Genomic DNA, 23,671 nt, shown 5'->3' with positions numbered 1-23,671 from the left:
CCTGAACAGCACAAGGTCAAAGGACCTGAATAAGAAGTGCACAAATGTATATGTTAAACTACAAAATTAAACAAAGCACAAACAAATTAATACTAATAATTGAAAACCCACGGGTACAACGTATGCAAATAGAATACACTTGTAACAGTTTTTTTTTTTTTTTTTTTTTAAATTAAGAGTCTAAGGAGGGGTAATGCTGAGAGATAATTATTAAATAAACAGTGAATTTAATATTCATAGTCACCGGTCAACAATGCCACATTCCGTTCACTAAGGCTTCCTGCTGCAAGTCAGGTCAAGTGGCCCCAATGATTCTGTCGTCACTTTGTTCTTCAGAGGAAAAACACCAAATTTGGGGTTTGACCCCAGAGTGCAAATGCGGCATCTGACTCATGCCGATAAGAAGCTGGATGCAGCATGGAGTCGTGAACAGTACTGAGGCTAATGACCATTCAGCTTTTCCATTCTGTGGGCTCAGCCAGCACTTTTTTTGTCAAGCTGAACACCGTACATCAGTTGGGGTTACAACTGTAACAAACGTCAGTGCAAACCAATAAAATGACCACTCCTCACAAAAACATAAAATGTAACAAATTCTGTACAAAAATCTGGATTTTGGCCTTTAACACAGATGAGGCAATACTTCAGACTTTGACATTTGGCATCTGTTTAATTTCTGCAGCTTTGCACATTTCCAGCCCTATTTGTCTCAAAGGTGCTGCAGGAACAAAAACATATTGTTTGGAGGCACCGATACACAGACCTGGACACTGGACTGCCAGGTGTGTTTCATAGCAAAAACAACAACAAAAAAAAAAAAAAACCACTTGGTGTGGGTTTTTTCAGCTATGCAAGTATCCCCAGACCTTTCAAGGATTCAGGAGAAAGAGGCACAGGAAGATCACATCCTTCTGCTGGCATGTCAGTACAAAGCATGGACGAAGGAGCATCCTGTGGCATTCAGCCTTATGAATTAGACCTCTCCAAACCCTGAAATTTACCCAGACTTATCTGTAGCTTTAACTCCTCTGCAACAAGATGGCAAAGTCACCAACAGCTGCAACAGTCTTTCCTTTGGTGTTTATAAAAGGCAGGTGACATCGGAGTTCAGAATGACACTCTGTGCATGACCGAGAAGCCAGCACAGCTCAGGAGAGGCAGTGGAAAGCTTGAGGGGGTGAGTGTTTGAGCCCATCCCCTCCCAACATATTTTGAGGTTGAAGAGTGATCCTGTCATTTCATGCCCTGGGTTAAATGAAATCATGAAGGGGATGGCGGGCTGAATCATGAAGGGTATCATGGTGGCACAGTGAGTAGCGCTGCTGTCTCACAGCAGCTGGGTGGTACAAGGGGCTGTGGGTTTGATCCCCGCTCAGTCTGTGTGGTGTTTGCATGTTCTCCCTGTGTCTGCGTGGGTTTCCTGCAGGTGCTCCGGTTTCCTCCCACAGTCCAAAGACATGCTGTTCAGGTTCCCCTATAGTGTGAGTGACAGAGAGTGTGTGTTCCACTCATGTATGGATGAGTGACCCAGTGTAAGTCAGCTTGGTGAGTAAGGTGTGTGGAATGATAACACTACAAAGAGTTCATTGGAAGTAGCTTTGGAGAAAAGTGTCTGCTAAATAAATAATAAATGGATCTGCTGCTGGTTTCATTCGGGAAGCACGCTAGGCGCTGCCCTGTACTGCCTTGATGCGCCTCAATGTCCTGTGGCCCCCCCCATCCCAAAACAGAGAGGAAGCCAGCCATGCCAGTGCTGAAGTAGACTTTCTGGCAATTGCTCAAAGAGAGCATCTTTGGCCACACTCTGGGAAAGAGATCTGTTAGGCCATGATTGTACAACCCATTTGTCATCTTCAGATACAATAACTCTTTGCAAGACATGCCTGAGGATACATAACTTTTGCTAGGCACCCTTCCAGTCCTCAAGTTTCCATTGATCAGTTGAATGCACTTAACCTTGAGGGGACTTAACAGTGAAGCCTGAATTGATATTTACATCTGAATTGAATATTTAGGATATTCAAACTGAAAATGAATGAGAAAAAAAAATTCCTTTACCCACATTTCTTGAGGTCATAGGATGAGCCTTGCTGTCGCATCTTAAGAAAAGCACTTAACCCGAAATGATTCAGGAAAGTAGCTAAACAAATGAGAAAGACTGAGTCATTTTTAATCTTACTCATTAAAGGACTATCAAACCACTCAAGAAAAAAAACTATTTAAATAGTTACAAAATATATTTCACATTTAGCAGACGCTTTTCTCCAAAGCCACTTCCAATGAACTCTATGTATTGTCATCAGCCCACACACCTTATTCACCGCGGTGACTTACACTGCTAGACACACTACTTACACTGGGTCACTCATCCATACATCAGTGGAACACACTCTCTCTGCATCACTCACACCCTATGGAGGAACCTGAACAGCATGTCTTTGGACTGTGGGAGGAAACCTACGCAGACAAGGGGAGAACATGCAAACTCCACACAGACTGAATGGCGATTGAACCCATGTCCTCTCACACCACCTGGGCACTGTAAAACAGCAGCACTACTCACTGTGCCACCATGCTGCCCTGTTTTGTTGTTATGAGCTGTAATGCTCACAGCAACCAAGGGGCTGCCTGTAGACTTGCTCGGCCATGTCAGCTTGGTGCGTTTGTGCTTTTCAGTGACTTCCATCTGGCTTTATTCTCTGCAGCCACGTGCCTGGCAGACTCTATGCAAACACGGAAAGGCGTTCCTGGCTGCGGCTTGGTCACTGTATAAGCTGAACTGCTCTCGTGAAACACCAAGGGATAGATCAGAAGATGCAAACATGCAAGCGTTCGCGCTTACTCACCACTCCAGTCAGTCAGAGCTATAATGTGTAAAAGCTTTTTATCACTCGTCCGCTATGATTCACTTCTTCTTCTCAGCCTCTCCACTGAAAGTTTAATGGTAGTTTTTCCCCTTTTATTCTCTCAGCAGGTGTCTCCAGGGAAAAGTTGGAGATACGCTAACAAAGAGTTGAAATAAATGGGGAAAAAAGCAACTGTGGCACTCCACTTGGAACATAATCACTGACTGAGAGTAGAGGGTATTTTGTTATTGTGGAGAAAATGCAGCAGTAAGGAAAATATCATTTACTATCTGAGACAGTCTCTGTAATGGGCAAAGAAATATCCATTCTCATAAAACCCGCTTTCATTAATTGGTGTGCTTAAATCAGCACATCTCCTGCCACCCACTGTGCAGCTGAAAGATCGAACTGGCCCAATGGACATTTCCAATTCCTACTGGAAAAGTCACGACAACGTAGTGTTTGCCTTTCTCCCCCTTGCCAAGGGGTCCAGTATTTTAAGCAACCTTAATGAGAACACGGTCTTTTGGAAGTGATTTTCTGCAGTCAGACAGAAAAATAGTCTGGTGTTAAGTACTGGCCATTGTTACATATTTATTTAAAAAGAAATTCGAGGAACAATCTTGATGGAGGAGGTTTACCACTCCTTAATGGTGGTAAACCTCACTCAAGGGAGGGATTAAACCAAGAGTGTTGCATTCTTCAAATGTGTAAGGATGGATTAAACAGCCACAGAAGCACTACCACTACACTGTGGGATTTTGTGGGGGGGGGGGTGGTAAAACTGGAATCAGCATTACTGAAACACGCATTAAAATCCCCTCACCCTGACATGTGTGCCTACAGGCTGGAATTAGAGAGACTTGCAAAAGAGCATTATTTCCATATTGTAGAGAACTTACCCTCCACATTTTAAATCGGTTTATTCAGGAAATGGCATGAGCAGAATAACTTCATTGCTTCATTTAAGAAGAACCAATATAGTAATAATAAACCATTATGCAGCAAATACTAGAACTGATTTCTTTCTCTAAAAAGCTAAGCCTTTACAGCACACAGATGACATCTCATGGCAGGCTGAAGACAGCAAGCTTAATGAGGCTCATGATTTCATTTTGCCCTCAGAAGAACCTTGAAATGCATGTAGGATACTGCACAGAGAATTAGAAAAAAGCCAAGCAGCATGCGAGCCTCTCACAAAAGCCTGAAAGAAAATGTAACAAGAAACAATGATCCAGATAAACACACACATTTTCAGAACCGCTTGTCCCATACGGGGTCACGGGGGAACCGGAGCCGACCTGGCAACACAGAGCGTAAGGCCGGAGGGGGAGGGGACACACCCAGGACGGGACACCAGTCCGTCGCAAGGCACCCCAAGCGGGACTCGAACCCCAGACCCACCGGAGAGCAGGACTGTGGACCAACCCACTGCGCCACCACGCCCCTCTAGCTGAACAGAATACATTAAATGACCTACACAAAAAAAGGGGGGGGGGGGGGGGGGGGGGGTCACTGTGCATGAGCTGTTGTACTCTACTAGTACTGAAGTTGACCTCAGTACAAGTGCATTGAAAATTACAGCTCAGTTCCTGATCTATGCTGCATCACTAGCAAATCATTTACTTAAAATCACCTCAAGAAGGACACATCAGTGATGAGCTATCAATAGTACTAAAGCTCATTTGATTAATAAATTCCAAGACTGACCTTGGATCAGCTCAGATTTCAATTAAACACTGAGACTTTCACTGCAAGTACATTTCCTCTGTGCTCTCAGTCCTGCTGTCTGTAAGGCTCCACGAACTGACAGCTGACCAGATGGAGCACCACAGGGATGGAAGTTTAATTAAAAAATAAGCTAACTCATTTCAGTGGGTCGTTGCATCAGCAGGCCATTTATTCCAGGCAGTACTCAAGCAGGACGACTGAACGCCAAACATTAGACACACTGTCAACTGTAGCTTTAACACTAGTCACCACCCTATTACCAAAAATATTACCAAAGTTGCTTAACCAGACTGTTACACAGTATGACTTATTTTAACTTGTGAAATGAAATCTGTGTCCTTGACTGCTGTGCCGCTTCTCCTTATACTTAGTATTTTTTACGTATATGTGTCATATGTGTCATGCAGATCCTCAGTAAGCTGTCTTTTCTGCTGTCTGACAGGCACGATGGAGATCACTGGAAGCACTCACCCCCTGCTCGTCCAGCTTCAGCAGCTGTTCTGGCACTTTGGGCGAATTGACGGCCAGCCGCAAGCACTGGATGTTGAGCTCAGGCATGACACACTCCAGCACCTCTTTCAGTGGGAGGCCGCGGGCTGTGCCATGCTTGGCAGTAGATGGAACAGCATCTTCCAGGATAGCGCCCCTCAAAGTGGTAAGCTTTAAGGATGGAAGAGAGCAGAGTCAGGACAATGAAACAGCTGCAGTCAAAATACTGCATTAAGTGCTTTGTTCAAAAGCAACCTAGTTTCTGCCATTTAAACAACTGGATTTACCTGATAATCGGTTTTCTTTGGCTTTCAAATTCAAACTAAAGGTCATAGGATTGTCTTAAACTACTGAACTACTCATCATTGAATTTGCTGTAGGTCAGTAATTGAATTGAATTTGCAGTAACAACATTACCCTCTTTTATAAAGGCCCTTCTTCTGTCTATATCTGAAACCGAAGCAAAGCTCAAACAACAAGTATAACACAAACTCTTGTACAGTGGAAATCAGTGCTATAAAGTATATTGCTACTTCTTTCAAGATATTCATTTCAATGTGGAGCCACTCAAAAGTCAGTTTTAACCAATTAGACAGAGAAAGACAGTCCAAATACAATTTTACCATTTCTACAGAAGGGAATAAATTTTACTAAGAACATTTGTGGCATTTAGAGAACAAACCATGGCAGCTGTTGGCATAGGGGTTAGAACTGTGGTCTTTAGACCCAAAAGGTCCCAGGTTCAAATCTCACCTCTAGCTGAAGAACCTGTAAGTAAGGTAGTTACCCCAATTTAAATGAGTAAAATTACCCACCTGTGTAAATAATCGTAAAGCAGTTTAATGTTGTAAGCTGCTTTAGAGAAAAGTGTCAGCTAAATGAATAAATGTCACCTGGATATCAATGTTAGACTTTAGTTTATCATCAGAAACACGGTTTCTCCTTTTGAATTAGTGATGATCTCAGGGATAACAATTTAATTTGCAACCAAAGGTATGATATTGGTGATATTATAGCAAGGATATATACCATTTCAGACCAGCAGGTATCACTTTATTTGTGACATTTCCCTGCCTTGATCAATCTGGCATAAAAACCACCACTGAGCAGTCTAAAAGCTGTCCCAGAAAATCATTTGGTACCTCAGTAGGGAAGGTGTGACCCTGTGTAGGCTGTTCTAATCAGTCGTGGAAAAGCAATGACCACTGCTGGAGTGACTGATGAGCAGTGGAAGGAATATGGGTTTTTGGGCTGCTTATGTATGGTATTTTCGCGGTATGAATATTCCACTAAAGTGGTGTTTTTCTTTGCACCTGATCATAATTTTTATGGACAGCATATTAAGATGCAGACAAAGGTTGCAGGGTATCCACCTGGAAGGAGTAAAGGTGGAATCTCTGCTGTATGCAGATGGTGGTGTCCTTTTGGCCTCATTTAAACATTATCTTTGAAGTGCACTCTACAGATTTACTTTGGAGTGTAAGGCAACTGGGATGTAAATGAGCACCCTTCAGCTCTGAGGTCATGGTCCTGTCCAGAAGAGAGATGTTGCTTTCTCCAGGTAAGGGGGATTGTTTATGAATGACGGAAAATGCAAAGGGGAAATTAATCAGTGGATTGGGACATTTCCAGCAGTTATAGAGGTCCTGTACTGATCTATGGTGGTTAAACACAGCTGGGTCTTTGGGCAAAGTTCTTCACTTCTCAGTCTACACTGCTATTCTCTCACGGCTTTGGGTAGTGACTGAAAGAACAAGATCAGAGCTACAAGTGAACAAAATGAGGATCCACCACAGGGTCAGTGGGCTCGCTTTACATAACAGGGTGAGAAGCTCAGTGATCCAGGCGAGCCTCGGAGTCACTGCTCTTCTGGATTGAGAGGATTCATTTGAGGTGTTTTATGAAAGATATAAAAGTGCTCCCTGGTTAGCTCCCATGGGGCAGACCCAGGGTATGTTAAAGGGATTCCATTTCTAGACTGGCCTGGAAATATCTCGAGATCCCCAAGGAGGAGCTGGAGATGGGGAAAGGAAGGTCTGGGTCTGCCTGTGCTCAGTTTGCTACCACAGGAACTAGGAACAGTGGCCAGAACAAGAGAACTGAGAAACTGGAAAATGGCACTTGAAACTGAATAATATAAATAGAAATACAGTTTCCTTGGGTGGAAAAATTAGAAACTTGCAATGGGTTTAAAGTAACCATATCTGGGAGATAGATCATGCCTGGTCAAAAGAGCTTTTAGAGACCTAACAATATTAACTATTGATGCAGACATGTATAGGAACAGCTGGCCAACTATTGCCAAGGATTTGTTACTTTGTTTATTCTATTGTATATCGTTTACAAAGTTTTAGTGGGGTTACTTTTTCATTTTGTTGTTCATTCAAGACTGGGATTTTAATTCATTGATTGTGTTTTTACCTCACTTGTCCTGAAGGTGACCCGGTAATTGTACTGAACTCCATCCTTCTCCTTCCCATCATCCACCTTCTCCCTGCGGATACTGACTGCCACTGGGCCCAGGTTCTCGTCCACGCCAAAGTAATTTTGATGCTCTGAAATTAAAATTATGATTAAAACCATGACATCAATGTCCCAGCAGAAACTAAGAAGAGATACCAAGCTTAGCAGTAGTGGACATGTCAATTCAGATGGCACCACATGAAGATGGGAAGAGAGACTGCGTAGGCTCAATGGCAATTAGCTAAGAGGACCAGCTGACCTGCTTCAACAGCACTCAGGAGACTGGGTGGTTCAGGTCAGAACCAACAGCAGAACCTTCAGACCATCATGATAGTTTGCAGCGCAAGGTAGAACATAAGGAAACTTAAGACTCATTTAAACCCACATCTGCTGTCATAACCACACATATTTCATTTTCCATTAGTTACTGAATATTTTAATGTTGACTAATTCAAATCTTAAGTGTCTTTTTAACATATTTAACACTTTTACAAAAACTCCCCTACCAACCTTTACTTTAGAAAACAACAACAGGACTATAGCATGTACCCTTTTGTACTTTGCATTACAGCAACATGCTGAGCTCCAGTGAAAATTTAATATGCAACAAATATCTGAACAGAGCTGGTATCAGAGAATTGCTAGTAGACATATTGCTCCATTAAGTTTGGTGCAAATATGCTGCTGTATGGAATGCTGGCACTTGGACTTTTGTTTCTGTCTCTCTCTGAGCAGACTTCCGTGCCTGTTTACCAGACTGAGATATGGCATATCTAATGCATAAATGGCCAGTAAGAAGGATAGTAAGCCAAAGTAAACCAGTAATTGCTCAAATTCATTTGTCAGCATGTCTTAAGTAAGCTCTCACAGCCATAGGGCCGATTGTGGAAGTGTTCCTGGAGATAAGCACTAACAAAAAATGAGCTTCAGGGCTGACATGTGACCCGCCATTCCAGTGTCCAAACAGCCAGAGAGCACTGACCTGTGGAAGCTTGCCATATGTCTGTTATGTCTGTCTTTTTGTGTCCACCTAATTCTTGTACTTTCACTGTCATTTTTCCATGTATGGAGAAACAGTGTTACCTGATATGCAATACAATCTGCACTTGATGTACATCCAAAGTGCAGATAAACATTATCTATGACTTCTTTCCCCTTTTAAGAACAAAGTTCAAATAAATAATATAGCATTTATCGAAGTTCCATGGCTTCATTTAAATTATGACATTACATTATCATTTTTTTAAGCAGGTCAAATAATCTAGAGTCAACCACTAGTCCAAACCAGGAACCATTTTAATTCCTCTTGCTTTTGGGAATGCCAACCTAGAATAAGTTAAAAGCAAGGAGTTTCAAAGATAAATCCATTTCAGGAGAATCCATCTGATAACCAAAAATCATTCATACATGCTGAAAAGGCTTTTTATGAATGACTTAGTTGATGCTCAACAAACTCGGAAGAACTCGTACAGTCACTACGGATCCCAGACAGACCACAAAAATAACAAGAGTCAAAGTGACCTCAACCCAACTCATATTTCAGCACTTCCTAGTTGTGGTGGAAGGTCCTCTTTCAGGAACACTCAGGTTCCTGTGTGTACCGGCAAATACAAATATAGATAGTGGAAGAAAAAATGTGAAACCATCAACAGATCAATAAAACCTGTCAGTAAATTTTAGAATATTCAATGACCGTAGTTTCACATGACCTGCAGTCGCCTTTATAACAACTTGTCAGGAATCTAAAGACAAAATAAAAGTTTTAAAGTTTTAAAAAGCAAAAAGAAGAAACCAAGAACAAACATGTCTTAAGAAAAATATTACCCCATTTCTTTAATTTTGGAACCTTGGCCCTCAAGGATGTTCTATATCTGATAGACCGCAATCTCAATTTTGACCTTTAAAATTCCAAAACCATGCATTCAGGTGAAATAACTAACAACCTACTCCATTATGGAAATATTACAGATATTTTTGTAGAACCACTGGAACAGAGCTACAGTATGCAAATTCAGTCCTGGAGGGTCCATTTCAGTAGGTTATTTAGACCTTTTTGGATTAGTAAAACCTTGTGAAGGAACTTAAATAGATGCATTCATTTACTCGAGGAAGCTCACTACAATATTGAAACAAAAACTTCCTGTACTTAGCCTCTGTGCAGTGCACAAGGATGTTCCACTACTGGTACAAATGTGTCTGCTGTTCTGCTATAGGCAGATTATCACTATGATTATTTTGGGTTAACAAACTTTCAATAAAGCAGACTACTTCAGTATTCAGTAGTCAATTGGTTTTTCACCATCACTGAATACTTAATTTAGTTATCCCGAATAATAATGGTTACCCAGTGCCTCTGTTCTGGGGTGATTTTTGATGCTTTTTATCAGAAATGTGAAAAGAATATTGTCTGAAAAAATTAAACCCTTCAAAAGTTTTTTTTTTTTTTTCTTTAAATCCCACACATAAAATATTGGATTTAAATGGTATATGAGCACTAAACTATACAATAACTTGTCTGAAGCTCATGATAAACCACTTCATTTAGCAAGGGAAAATACAACATATCTGCCCTTACAGAAGATGCAAAGCAGCTAAAACCAATAACACTCTGACACAGCTAATAGTTTAATTTGGGCTATACATTTTTGGTTGTTATTTAAAATATACAGCTTTCTGTGAACCCATGACTCTCACCTTTCCCGTAGAAGTATTTGCGGTAATAGTATGCACCAAGGTCAACGTGTTCAATGATGTAGCGCTTGACCTTCTCCCGATGAACTGGTTGACTGTCTCGTGGCACCTCCAGCACAGACACTCCAGCGTTGGTGCAGTGGGAGCTCAATGAGGACTCAAAGGAGCAGCTCTCCCCGCTACTGTAGGATGCCGAGTTGGCCCTGGACAGGGAGATCCTCCGCTCACCCTTGCCGCCAATCTCATTGCGAAAGTATGGGCAGCTCAGAACCAGGTTGTTACTCTTCCCATCGCCTTCATCCGTGTCTAAGTTCTCCTTCGAGTCAAGGTCTTCCCGGGTGCCCAAGAGTGTCTCACATGGAGCAGGGCTTCCAGAACCAACCTGGTACTGTGAGGCAGCTGAAGCCCCAGTGGTGATGTTCTTCCTCTTTGTCAGATTGGCCTGGTTGGCCATTGCCTCACCAACACTGAAAAGAACACTCTGCGCATCGTAGTGAGCAAAACATTTCCGGAGGCCTGCTGGCCGCCTGCAACGACCACCATCCTCCTGCTCGCTTGAGGGCCGCAGCACATCGTGTTCACTTCGAACAGGCCTCAGCTTCCGGAAGAGCGATGTAGCCTCTGATCCATCGGGCCATAGGCGGCGCCGTGTAAAGGAACGTTCTCGTTCACGACCATAGAGTAGGTTACCATCCAGGAGTTCAAAGCCCAGTATGTGTTCGATTTCCCCACGGGCAATTTGTGCTGCTGTTTGGAGACTTGGGGATACGGAAGGAGTGGCGTTGTCATAGTGTAATAGCTCAGGTAGGCCCAACGTTGCTCTGCCATGGTGGTCCAAGGGGTCCACTGGGTAGCTCCGGAACATGCTACAGAAACCGTTGCCAGTAAGGCCTGTACGGTCAATAGATGATGTGCTGCCATACTCACGCCGTAGGGAGGCCCCAGTGTTTGGGTTGATGGCACTGGAGGCTGCCGGGCCCTCAGTGTCAATGTCACTGATGGTCACGTCACTGTTGCTCCTCTGGCGAATGGGGTGGAGTCCTTTCAGGGGGGAGTGGTTCAAAAACTCACTGAAGGAGTACTTTGGCTCAAGGAATGCAGGATCAGATCTGGTATGCCCGCCAATGTCCTCACTAGGGTCTGGCTGTCCATTCTGGAAGTCTACCATCAAACTTTCATAGTTGGACCAGCCCTCCTTCCTAGGGGGCCACTCAGACACCCTTGCTCGAACACCCATCTTGGGCTTTGCTGGTGCCCCCTGTGCACTGGAGGCTAGTGGACCCATGTTCCCATTTAGGGCTCTGAGCTTCTTCCCAAACAGGTCATCCGACTGCATTATGTCCAAGCGGGGGTTCTTCAGCCTCCACTGGTAAGCTGTGAGCCCTTTCCGTAGTCCAACTGAATTTGCTTTTGCGTCGGCCCCTGGGTCTCAGGTGGTTCATATCTTGTGTGCAGACCCCTCCACAACTGGGCTTTTGAGATTCCACATTGCAGCACAAGTTGTCTGGCAAAACCTCAAGAAGACAAGGACAAACTCCACATTCAAGATGCTACCCTCATCACAAGCCTGTAAGTCATATGAAGGAGCTAGCAAATTAGAGCATGATGTGCAGCACTAGATTGTCTCCAAAAGCAGCAATTCAGGAAGAACCCATGAAGGAAACTGGGATCATCTCAAAAACCTGTAAAAAAAGAACAAAAGTCTATTTAATACAAAAAACAAACAAATAAATACAAGCAGTTCCATCCAACTCAAGTGAAGTCTTTCAACTGTCATGTCACATAGTGACAGTGACTACTGAATAGAAAAAAATGTTCCATTGAATGTTTCGAGATGGACCTCACCAAATGTCATAAAATGCAAACCCAGCTGACACAAATGCTGTGAATAAATGTTAAGCAAAAAAAGTCCCAATTTTCAATTAATTGCTCCAATAACTACAGCCAGAGAGCAATTACCGTTGCCTTGTTACAAAAAAGGCAAAACTTTTCATTTTAATTACTTCCATACTTGTAAAACGGGATCATTTAAAGCAGCTTTGTGGTTTGGATCAGGGTGTCTAATACATAGCCTACAAGAACATTTGTAAAATTATTAATGTATGTATACCCAAGTATGACAAATGCTACAAATCAATCACACACACTACACCTAAACAAAATACAAAATAATTTGTCAGTTTACACAGCTGGTGCTTTTTTCCAAAGCAACTTACAACATCAAGCTATTTTATAAATCTTCACCTATTTATACAGCTGGGTAATTATACTGGAGTAATTTAGGATAAGTACCTTCCTCAAGGGTACTACAGCCAGAGGTGGCAAGTGAATCGGCAACCTTTAGATCCCAAGGCAGCACCTCTAACCACTATGCTACCATGATTCAGTATGTCACATACTGACTACTTCAGTTTCTCCCTTGTCTTGGAAACCATGTGAGCAGTTGCTGTAAACTGGACTCAACTCAATGGCACTTCTGGCTATTTTCCCATGTTACTTACTCTAACTGTTATATGTGCAGCCCTTGAACCACTTCAAAATATTGATTTTGGTCCTTGACCAAAAAAGTTAGGACATTCCTGATCTAGGTATATGGAGTAATACAGAAAAAAAAAAAAGGATGTTAAAAAAAAGTTAAAATTACATTTATTATATATCAAGACACTTTTTTTTTTTTTCTTTTTTTTTCAAAAGCCTCAGTGAAATATTCAGGACATGACAAAACTTTAAAAATTCACTTTACTGTAAACACACAAATACATTTACATTACATACATACATACATTGTCTGAACCGCTTGTCCCATACGGGGTCGCGGGGAACCGGAGCCTACCCCAGAAGCTCTTCTCCAAAGTAACGTCCATCTCAGAAAAATGCAATGAATGCATTACACAACAGAAGGAAAGAACTACAACTAAATTGATTTAATCCAGTGGATCTGAAATAAAAGTCCCCTCCCCAAGTAAATAATTTTTCTGTACTGAGGGAGGGGGAAGGGGGGAAGCAACTGGATTATTCAAATCCAGGAAGGATTTTTAAAGAAATGTGCACTATGTTTTGTGTTTATCAGGTGTTGCTTCAAACAGTTTTGGGTGCTTATGTCAAATTTACACACAAGAGATGAAGCCCATGCAAATAGGGCCATGATATCAAAACTAAGTAGCCCAGGACCTCTGAAGCCCCAGTACTACCTGCTGTACCAAAGTATCGGCCAGACAAAAAAGTCACTTTTTTAGATATTTTATATTGCGTGTGGGGAGGACTTTATACACACACACACACACACACACACACACACACACACACACACACACACACACACACACGGTTTGGGGGCAATCTAGCAATGCATGCTAGGTCATAAAGATCTCCTTTCCTCCCAGCCAAGGGGTGAGTGCATATAATGGGCACACAAAGACCTCCCAGGGTGGACCTCTTACTGTACAGCACTTTCACCAGGCCACAGCAGACCGCCCTGGGGGTATACACCTGTTAACTAAATGGCATTTCCTTGTTCCTAGAGGTGTAGCTGCTGGTAACACTACAGTTCATGGAGCACTGATATTAGAGGATGGGTTATCAAAGCAAAGCAACAGTTCACCCAGGAACAAAGTACATTGCTTTCTCACAAATTTTGGACAGAGTTGTATTTTGACCACAGGGTAAAGCACAGCTATGGAACTACAGGCTGAGTCCAAGTTGTTCTTTTACTAGCTGGGCAGTGAAGAACCACATTCTACATACTGTCTACTGAATTTATTTAACTGCTTTCTGAGTTCTTATGAGTGAGAGGAGAGTGGAAAGGCAACCCTTCATTTAACAGATGACATTACTGAGCTCTGGATTTCATAAATAAAATCAATTCAAATTTTGTCCAACTATTAGACAACGATGGACTTCATATTTGTGTTTTCATTTTAACAGACACCCCTTCTAGATTATATATTTGCTGATTAAATCAAGAAATACAGTATCTACTACCAACCACGGGTGAATCCTACTGAACAAGAACTACTGCATTCACAACAGTTACAATAATTTTCATGCTGCACCAAAACATGTTTAAAAATAATAATAAAAAAAGCATAAATAAATAAATAGGTCTTTATGTTGAGAATTCACACACACACACACACACACACACTTTCAGAACTGCTTGTCCCATACAGGGTTGCGGGGAACCGGAGCCTACCCGGCAACACAGGGCGTAAGGCCAGAGGGGGAGGGGACACACCCAGGACGGGACGCCAGTCCGTCGCAAGGCACCCCAAGCGGGGCTTGAACCCCAGACCCACTGGAGAGCAGGACCCAGTCCAACCCACTGCGCCACTGCGCCCCTTATGTTGAGAATTCATACAAGAAAAAAGATAAGGTACCTTCTGTTTCAGTAAAAACTCAGTTCTTTTTTGAACTACTACAAAGACTTATCTAGTGCAATGACATGAGAAAGATGACATGATGAGAAGAGGGGAGGGAAAAAAAAAAAAAAAAAAAAAAACTAATGAAAAGACCTTTTTACTGCCAGGATGTAGCACACTGTAATTGGTTGTGGTTCGGACAAACATGAAACACGAGGAAATAACAATATACAGGACAGTGAATGACAATACAGTAACAATATACAAAACAGTTCTGTGTGCAAGTAATAAGACAACAGGATTGCAAAAGGAAAAAGAAAAACTGTGTCCACAAATATTACACCACCACCTGAGTTTCCAAGATTCCCTTGAGTAAAGTGCTGTTGCAATATGGACATTTTCATCAGTAATAACATTGCCAGCAAGTCAAAAAGCTGCACTTGTCTTCTAACAGTTGAAGGAATGAAGGAGAAATGGGCTTGGATTGCCAAGTGGTTTAAAATTAGCAAAATTAAAATTTGAATTTCTTAAATTTACCATTTGTCAAATTCTCATTCCTTCTTAGCTTCTCCAAGAAACAAAATTCACAATTCCGTCCCATTAACCACCCTAAGCCTGAAAGGCCATCATCGCTAGGACAGACTGTGGACAAACTGTGTTATAATATGAAGAAATGGCCAGAAGACCCCAAATATAGTACATGTGTTCTGACATTGCAATGCAAATAGTATGAACCATAAATGTTCAACTGCTGGAAACTGGGGAACGCCAACCTGAAAGGAATTCTCATTTTTCTATCTCATGGGTTATTTAATGATCATATACTGTATTATGGTGCTTGAAAGTATGTGAACTTGTTGTGCAAGTATAGGTTCCCATTTCGAAGAAATCATTAATGTGAATCAGTCTTTCTCATCTGACGTAACAGGTGTTTAATGGCCATATGCTGCAAAAGAGGAAAACTATAGTAGAGAAACAGTAGTGCTGCTACAAAAATAAGAACCCCTACGTTGCATTGGTTAAACCAAGTAGGTAAGAAAAATGAAGTTTAAGGTTTAGATTTTATAAATTTCATATTTTATACAGGAACAATGACCACCCATTTGGGTTCACATACTTTCAAGCAGAACTGTAGTTACAGTGTACGAGGGAGCAATGTGTAACAGACATATCATTGGAAATGCTTTATTAAAAGATAACAAGCTTTTACACAAACACAACAGCAGTTATTTCAGTCTCAATTTCCTGTTCGGAAAGTGTACAAATGTTCCTGTAGGGAATGCTGATAAGGTAACTTTTCAGCTGAAGAAACGTAGTCACAAATTCCTTATGCCTTTATGCGCGATTAACCACATATTATCAAGACACAAACGTATAAATCTATGCATTTTTAACTGTACATCAACAAATACTTTACTACTTTTTTTTTTTAAACTATTTTTAGTTACCTAGTTGACTCTTTGACCCAAAGCTTGTTAAGCCATAATGTAGCTAAATAATATAAAGAAGTAGATTTAGTAGCAATACCGTGCTCAAAGACAGTAGAGCCAATCCCACTGCAGGATTTGAACCAACTTCCTTCCTCAACCACTACTATAACTTATGTCCAGAATGATAGTACTTTTGTGTTTCTCTTCATTTATGTATTCATTACAGTGAGCAAAGGGTACAAGGTCTACATGATGTACTCCTCGGAGTCCTTTCTATAGACTAAAGAGCGCATTATCTTTATTTAAATGCAGTGCTCAAGAGCAGTGAAGAAGGGAAAAGACTAATTACAGCAAAGAACTTGTCTCTATCCTTTCAAGGGCCAGCCCGCTTTCATCTCCTTTCTGTTGAGCCGCGAGGCTCCCTGGGGTTTAAAATCATCTCTAGGCATTGCCTAATTAAAGACAGGAGGAAAATTACGACAACTCGAAAAATAGCACAGGCCGCGATCACTGGATTAAAGACCCCCCACTACTTTTGGCTGGAGAAACTATGAATCCATGACTAACACAAATCAGTGGCGCTTTTTAAACATCCCCATACAAGAAGTAAAGAATTTCTGCTAAAATGGTATCTGCAGGAATCAGACTATATTTTAGATCCTACAGAAGGATTAATAGTGAATTAAGTATTTACTACAAACATAATACACCCTGCTTTGATAATTCTGATTGTTGCTGGAACTGTTTTGCTTCTCACTTAAGATGCTGCAATTTAAGAGTTTTCCTTTACATAAAAGATCAGTATTTATTCATCCAAAACAAGTCACTGTATGTATGATAAAAAAAATGCCTTGTTTTTGTATTTCATCTAATTAAAAAAAGGTGTGTTTGTATATATATGCGTGTGACCCATGCATATAACTGGCACATACATTTGGCTGAGATATACTGTGTGCATATATATGTATCCATCTTGGTCTCTTTGCATAAAACAACAAATTCTCCTAGATACTATACATTTTTGTGTGTATCATACACACAAAGTTATGAGACATACAATTTTTAAATATCAGATTTTAAGAAACCTTCTAATGTAGTCCTAGACAAAATGGACACACACACTCAAATACACTGACAGACAATAGTGACAGATACCATAAACTGCACTGATTTACCTGGTTGCATAAAGTGTATGCCACTGTCTTGACAAAATATTCCAACATTTGCAAAGTTTCACTTGATCAGAACCACTCTTGATGATTTAGTGGCCCATAGAAAATGCATGTATTTGGGTAATAACTAATAACTAATATTAGGTAATAACTAAAGCAGGAAGCCAGGCTGCCGGCCGCAACTGGCAGTTCTCAGGTCTTTTAAGAGGTGTGAACATCCTGGAGGTGTCATGACATTAGAGGAAGCTGGTTTTCAGACAGCAAACGTTCTGAAAGCTCTTCTGTTCAAAAGCAAGATGTATCTGGCAACTGGCCCAGTCGGACATGTGCTCAGAGCGCTAGACGCTCATGGCTCCCTGAGGGCTTTTGACACCTGGGTGGGCCAGTCAGGCAGATGATCTCCAGCAGGCTGCCAGGCTCAATGCCACACCAAGAGTCAATAAGTTGTACAGGTCTCCACATTCAGCCATGTGGGAAAACCATGCGCGCGTGAGCCGCAGCTAAAATGTTCTACAGTCCTCCTGTCCAGGCGGTACGACAGAGGAAGTGAGGAGTACAAGTTGAGGCTAGACAGAGAATATGCATTTTATCAGTTTGTAATTCTGTGAGGTGAAATCTGGATCAAAATGTCAATGTTTGCACTGGTGCAGCAGCAGTATAAACACTAGAAGATGAGCACAGTAAATTCCTGTGCAGCGCTGCTTTTCTTTTTTTGTTTTGTTTTAGTCGACACTTTAATTGGTCATTTTACCCATTTATGGAGGCAGATGTTTCATTGTAGCAATTGAGGTTCAACATCTGACTCGAGAAAACAATAACTGGAATCCTATAGGGACTTGGTCCTCCTTGACCACTGTGCTATTTTATCACTTTCCATTAACTAGGTACTGTATGATGTAGCAAGAAAAACAAAGCATTTATTTAAAGAAAAAAAAAAAAAAAGCAATTGCAGCAGGTCTACACCCTCAAATATCTCATCCCTCCCTGTTGAGGGCAACTACAGCAACAAAGCTTACTCCTCCATTATCCTGAACAAAGAGGAGTACATCATATAAATAAAAACAAAGAGGTGAAGTCATTTAAGAGTGAAACGGCTAACAAAGGCTTGAGATGGAAACATCAATGCAGCCTTCTTCCCCCCTCCGATTCCCAATTTTATACACTTGCTTTCGAGAGATGGAGCTCCCGGCACACTTGAGAACTGCAGTGAGGGAGTTTAATTAGCGCGGCCTTAGCGACTGCCTCTATCAGCTCATCATAATGCCTGCAAAGGGCCCCTCGGGCGACGCGTCTTGCGCTGATAACCATAGCTGTGATCAATTACAAAGTTTAACATGCCTTGACAATTGTTCTATTATTTTTAGCAATAATCACGTTAACGGTATTGCGCAGCATTAGCTATACCTGCAGTCCTGAGGTAGTCCTCAGTCCTCCTGAAATGCTCTCAGAATTTGCAAAACTGGCAACAGGCTCACATCTCAGCTTGTAAATTAAAGGCCACACGTAGACCAAAATAACCTTGACAATTTGGAGGGCAGTGCCTCTCAACAACCTTTGGGGGGGAGCGTTCTTAGCCTAATAGTTTTTGCCTTGCGACATTTACACCTCATGCCTAGCTCAAGGGAAACAAGAGCAGCACTGTGACACCACGGCCACAACGCGCAGCTGGGGAAACTGCTGAATTATGTAGAAAGGGGTATATCTGGCTTTCATCTTATTTCAAGGGACCATTTAGTTTACCTTGCACTGGAGTTAATTTGAGGGTGAGCACTTATTAAATTGCTCACACTTGTGCTAGGAAAATGTTGAAGTTTAGAAGGTGACTTCAAACACACATGAACACCACGAATCTGGAAAAGCTTCGTTTTTGCTCCTGGGAACCAACAGCTACGAAACAACGTGGACAAAGAAGGTGACGAGTGGAGGAGGGGTGGATTAGGAAGACGGCCAAAAGCAGCTTGAAAGAACGAGGTGCAATTAAAAATCTCAGCACCTCAATACCGTGAATATGCCTCTTTCTGGCTTGTTGTACTGTGCTGGAGAGGCCAGGACCTATTTGCCCATGAGCAGCTAGCTTCTCAGGGGGTGCTGGGTTGCCATGGGCTGTTCCATTGCTCAGCTGCTGTTGCTGCAGAGAAAGCAGACGAGCAGGAGGAGTGAGAGAAGAGAATCTAAGCGCCCCAAATTCTCCTTTCAGGGCCACGAAGTGTTCTCCTCCAGTTTCCCTCCCACTGACCACCCCCATTCAAGAAAACATTTCCCCCGCTAAAATCCAGCTGTGTTCACCCTCAGGTCCAGCCCCCATGTGGTTGGAATAAGAGATAAATGGCCACCTTGGATGCAGTGCGTCCCCCCTGGAGCTCACTGCACAGGAGGGACCGTGGGAAACCTAATTCTCCAAATAGGGTAAGTTTCATTATAACTGTGACCACTGCATTGCCCGAGACCGCTTGCACAAAAAACTTACGGATGTACTGAACACTCTAGAGTTTGTGCTCTCCAGTCATCATGTTTGTGAAGAAGCAGACCTACATAAGACAGACTAGCAGGTGAAACAATACATGGAATTAGAGACTCAATAGCCGGTGGGATGTTACAGAATATTGTAAGCAGACGTAACAATCCAAGACACAGCAGGGTCGCTACCCATTTCTAATTTAGCCACAAACTTAACAAATAATATATATTTCTTGTAATTACAAAATATTCACTCAAAGATGCAGCTAAATGCAAAGAGCACACCAATCCCTCACGTAATTTTTGTGAGATCACGTCATTAGTAAAATTCCCATTATTAGGGGGTTAAATAATCATTTTTTATGGGGGGGAGTAACTGTACTGAAAATGTCACTCAAATTTAAAAATTAAAATAAAACATATGCATGATAATGAAATTTTGTGATACTGAAAATATTTAATTGTATTACTTCTCCAAATTATTAAAATGGTTACTATGAATTTTTCAGGACAGTGCTCAGAATTTTTGGATCATCAGGGTCACCTTTGGATTCTAACTCGTAAAGATATTCATGTTATAAACTTGAGTTGTGACTGGTTGACTTAGTCAGTGGGATGGGAAGAATGAATTAGGGTGTTGATTTTGTTACAGAGAGCAGTATTATCATATGTTTTGGAACAGCTATAACCCATGACCAAAACAAGACCAAAAACTGGCTGCTGACATATTCAGCACTCACCCTCATCTCGGAATGACCCTTCATTCTACTTCTGTAGTCCCTGTCCCTTAAGTACCACATCCACATGCATTTCAGGCATTTGCTGAACAACACAGAAAAGTTTCACCAGCAGCAAACTTGTGTCATTTATATTTCCACAGAAAGAAATTATGGTTTCTCCATCCATCCATCCATCTTCCAGGCCGCTTAGGTTTCTATGATTGATAAAATTCAGGAAAACTTTCAGGAAAAACAAAGGCACTAGTTGAGATACACCATATAGGTGTAATGTTTAATTTCAGAGGTATTTCTTTGACCATGCTGAGCCATTGAAGAACATGCATATTCTGATATATCCTACAATATCAGCTGCACATACCTCACCAGCACCTGAGACGGTACTCAAGTTCGCAGTGGAAGCTGAGAAGTTTTAGATGCACGGCAGTCCAGAATGTAATCTTCAAGGCTTCTCCTTTTTCACAAGTACCCAAGAACTGTATGAACTTGTTCACTTTAATCTATCTTAAAGCTCAAGGTGAAGGTATAGCACTTCAAGAGTCTTGTTTCAACATTAAAATTACAAATGAAAGACAGAAATGCTACAGGCAGCATGTAGTCAGTCTTCACCACTCAACAAGGTAGAGTTTGACAGTTCAGCCAACATCTAATTTTGACAAAACTACTGATGTTAAAATTGGTTAACAATACTTGCACAATTATGTATGACATCTTTGCAATTTTTCCACCCCACTGTATGACAAGCATGTTCAAAAGCAATGAGATGCTAAATACCAGTTCTTACCCATTCAATATTGAAAGTTTTTGGTTCTAATAAACCCCTTCTTCCTTCTCTTCCACTCTAAATGCTCACTTTGCACTATACTGCAGAAGAGATGCTGGTCCCATTTGTGTGACATTACTCCCTGGGCAGGCTGATGTACCTAGTTGGACTGACCAGCCAGGCCAGTGTCTACACACAGCAATAGTTTAGGCTTACACCTCTTCAAGGAGGCAGGGGGGAGAGTGGGGGAACGATTGGTGCAAGGATGTGAGTTTGAGCCCTGTCTGCCAGCTGGCCCTCTGCCCAGCTGCTGCCAACACCGCCATTGTCCTTCACTCCCACCCCCACCTCCGGACCAGGCACCACCTTCAGGGGGAACAAGTGAACAAGAAAAGACAACCTGAACCTATTCAAAACTATTCAATACAACTTGCCCCCTACCCCTTCTCTTTGGGCCACGATCTCCAACGAATAAAGATGAAATCCACCCACTTCTCAGTACCAGTGCAGAGTCCTGCTCTTGAAAGGCAAAAGTGTATTCTGCAGTCTGTTTACACATGCTTGTCACATAGGATTGGGTGGTGGGGGCAGCTCATCTGTTAGGCAAATGGGTTCTAGATACAAGTTTGTAGGATCAGTGGGTGGAGTCAGGGGTTAGGGAATGGGGGGGTGAAAATTAATGCACTATGGCTTGACAAGCGCTGTAGATTGTTGACAGTTAGAAACTGAAGCCAGACGAGTGACTACAGTTAACTGTCAGAACTGAAAGGCCGGATGGGCAGCCATAATGACGATGGGCAAACAGGGCGTCATCTGGAGAAGCAAACTTCACAGCTGATGCCATTCCTTGTTTGGAACGGTCTGTCAGTTTAAAAATGAGGACAACCCTGTCCCACTGAACTTTTGCAGAAGCCCTGCTCCATAAATATTGCCTTTTAAGCTGCTCACTCTCTGAAACGGAAGAGAGCCTAGAGCAGTCATGCCTGGATTCTCAAGGAAAAAAAAAAAAAATGCATTTCTGTTTTAAACCATAAGTGGCTGGTTGCACTAAAATATAACTAATATTAATTTAAAAAACATTAAAAGGATATATATAATTTCCCACAACATTAGGGGATAAAGACAATCATTTGTAGCTTAAGCAGAGAAGATTATCACATAAATGTTTACTTTGAACAGTACAATCGGAAGCATTTCAACAGTGTAACTCCTGGGTAAATAGAGCTTTGTTTTGGGCCATCACTCACGACAACGGCAATGTTTATAGCGCTCACTTTGCTTGCGGTTAGCTATGCCCTGCAGCACATGAAGCACATGAACACACCTGCCAACAAAATCCCTTTGTGAAGGTACTAAATGCTTTGGCAGGAATACAGTACATGTGAATGCTGATCCAATATTTACACAAAGTTTCATTTTGCAGCTTGTAGAAGACAACAGTAAGACATGAAGCCATACCATGCGAGTCTGCACATTACCTATGTTGCAATAAACGTGAATTTCACAGAATAAGACTCACTTTCAGTCTTTCTCTCACAAAAGCATCTTTAATAAGCCACATGCAACAAAAAAAATAATAAAGCTTATTCAATGATTTATGTTATGCCACAGCGAGTTTTTGACTAAAACATTGTATACGAGAGGGGAAAAAAGGTTACGTGAAACGATCAAGACGTGGAATTATTTTTAGACATTTGGAATCTTAAAAAAATCTTCCCAGCAAGTACCCTCTGGGTTTATCTTATACTTCTTGTCGTCCATTCTTATAATGGACAACAATGATGGCACATCCTCTGCGAGTCTGTCCCACCCGCCCCACCTCTGAACTGACCATCTGGGCTCCTGGGACATCTGAATGGCAGCCAGGCCCACCCTCACACTTGAGAGGTTGTGGTAAACAGAGCAGCCATCCATTTCAATCCTATACTGCCAGCACATTACCACTGACCTGCACTCATTTTGTGATCATTTGCCGACAACCTTTCATAGGGACGAAAAGAAAACAAAGGCCTGGGGAGGGGTTGATACCTTCTATATGCAGTAGGACTTTTTCATTTTTACAAAAAATTGTGCAAAAGGAAGCTGAATGACAGCCACTCTTTGATTTCAAGCAAATAGATGGCTGATAAAAAATGGTAAGCAAGAAAGGTTCGAATGCTGTTGATCAGAAGAGGGCAAGTGTTCCATCAACCTGCTTCTACCACACACAACTCTCATAACAAAGTGGCAAGAAGGGAAAGGACACAACAGGGACAATGTCACCAATTTCACATCTGCCTCTGTTGTACAGCTTATATTAAGGTTTCATTTTGTAGACTCAAGTATTACAGCTGTTTAAACTATAGTAGTCTCATACACTCTGCTTTCCTTACTCTAATATTAAATTTATTACAAACCTTGAGTGCAGGCATCAAGCTAGATAACAATAATTCTCCTTTGTAAAACCTGCTGTGCAAAATATGTCCTGGAGCATTAGCTATCAATTTTGCAAGCATACATGTTAGTGCAAACCAGCTGAAAAAGGCTCTCTGGAA

At 41.7% G+C, this 23,671-nt stretch overlaps 1 protein-coding gene across 2 annotated transcripts in view; it reads right to left on the bottom strand.

Moving 5' to 3' along the window:
- Window positions 1-23,671, bottom strand: part of LOC108933729 (signal-induced proliferation-associated 1-like protein 2) — a 110,229-nt gene that overhangs the window by 54,305 nt on the left and 32,253 nt on the right. For both annotated transcript variants that reach the window (XM_018750973.2, XM_018750974.2), the window contains exons 2-4: window positions 10,224-11,902; window positions 7,488-7,621; window positions 5,049-5,237 (exon numbers count right to left, since the gene is read on the bottom strand). In XM_018750973.2, the coding sequence (XP_018606489.2) occupies window positions 5,049-5,237; window positions 7,488-7,621; window positions 10,224-11,556 (1,656 nt within the window). In that variant the 5' untranslated portion in view covers window positions 11,557-11,902. The remainder of the gene's footprint in view (window positions 1-5,048; window positions 5,238-7,487; window positions 7,622-10,223; window positions 11,903-23,671) is intronic.

This window comes from Scleropages formosus, chromosome 16, assembly GCF_900964775.1.
Source record: "Scleropages formosus chromosome 16, fSclFor1.1, whole genome shotgun sequence".
Lineage (NCBI taxonomy): Eukaryota > Metazoa > Chordata > Actinopteri > Osteoglossiformes > Osteoglossidae > Scleropages > Scleropages formosus.
This window is presented reverse-complemented; position numbering and strand designations above follow the sequence as displayed.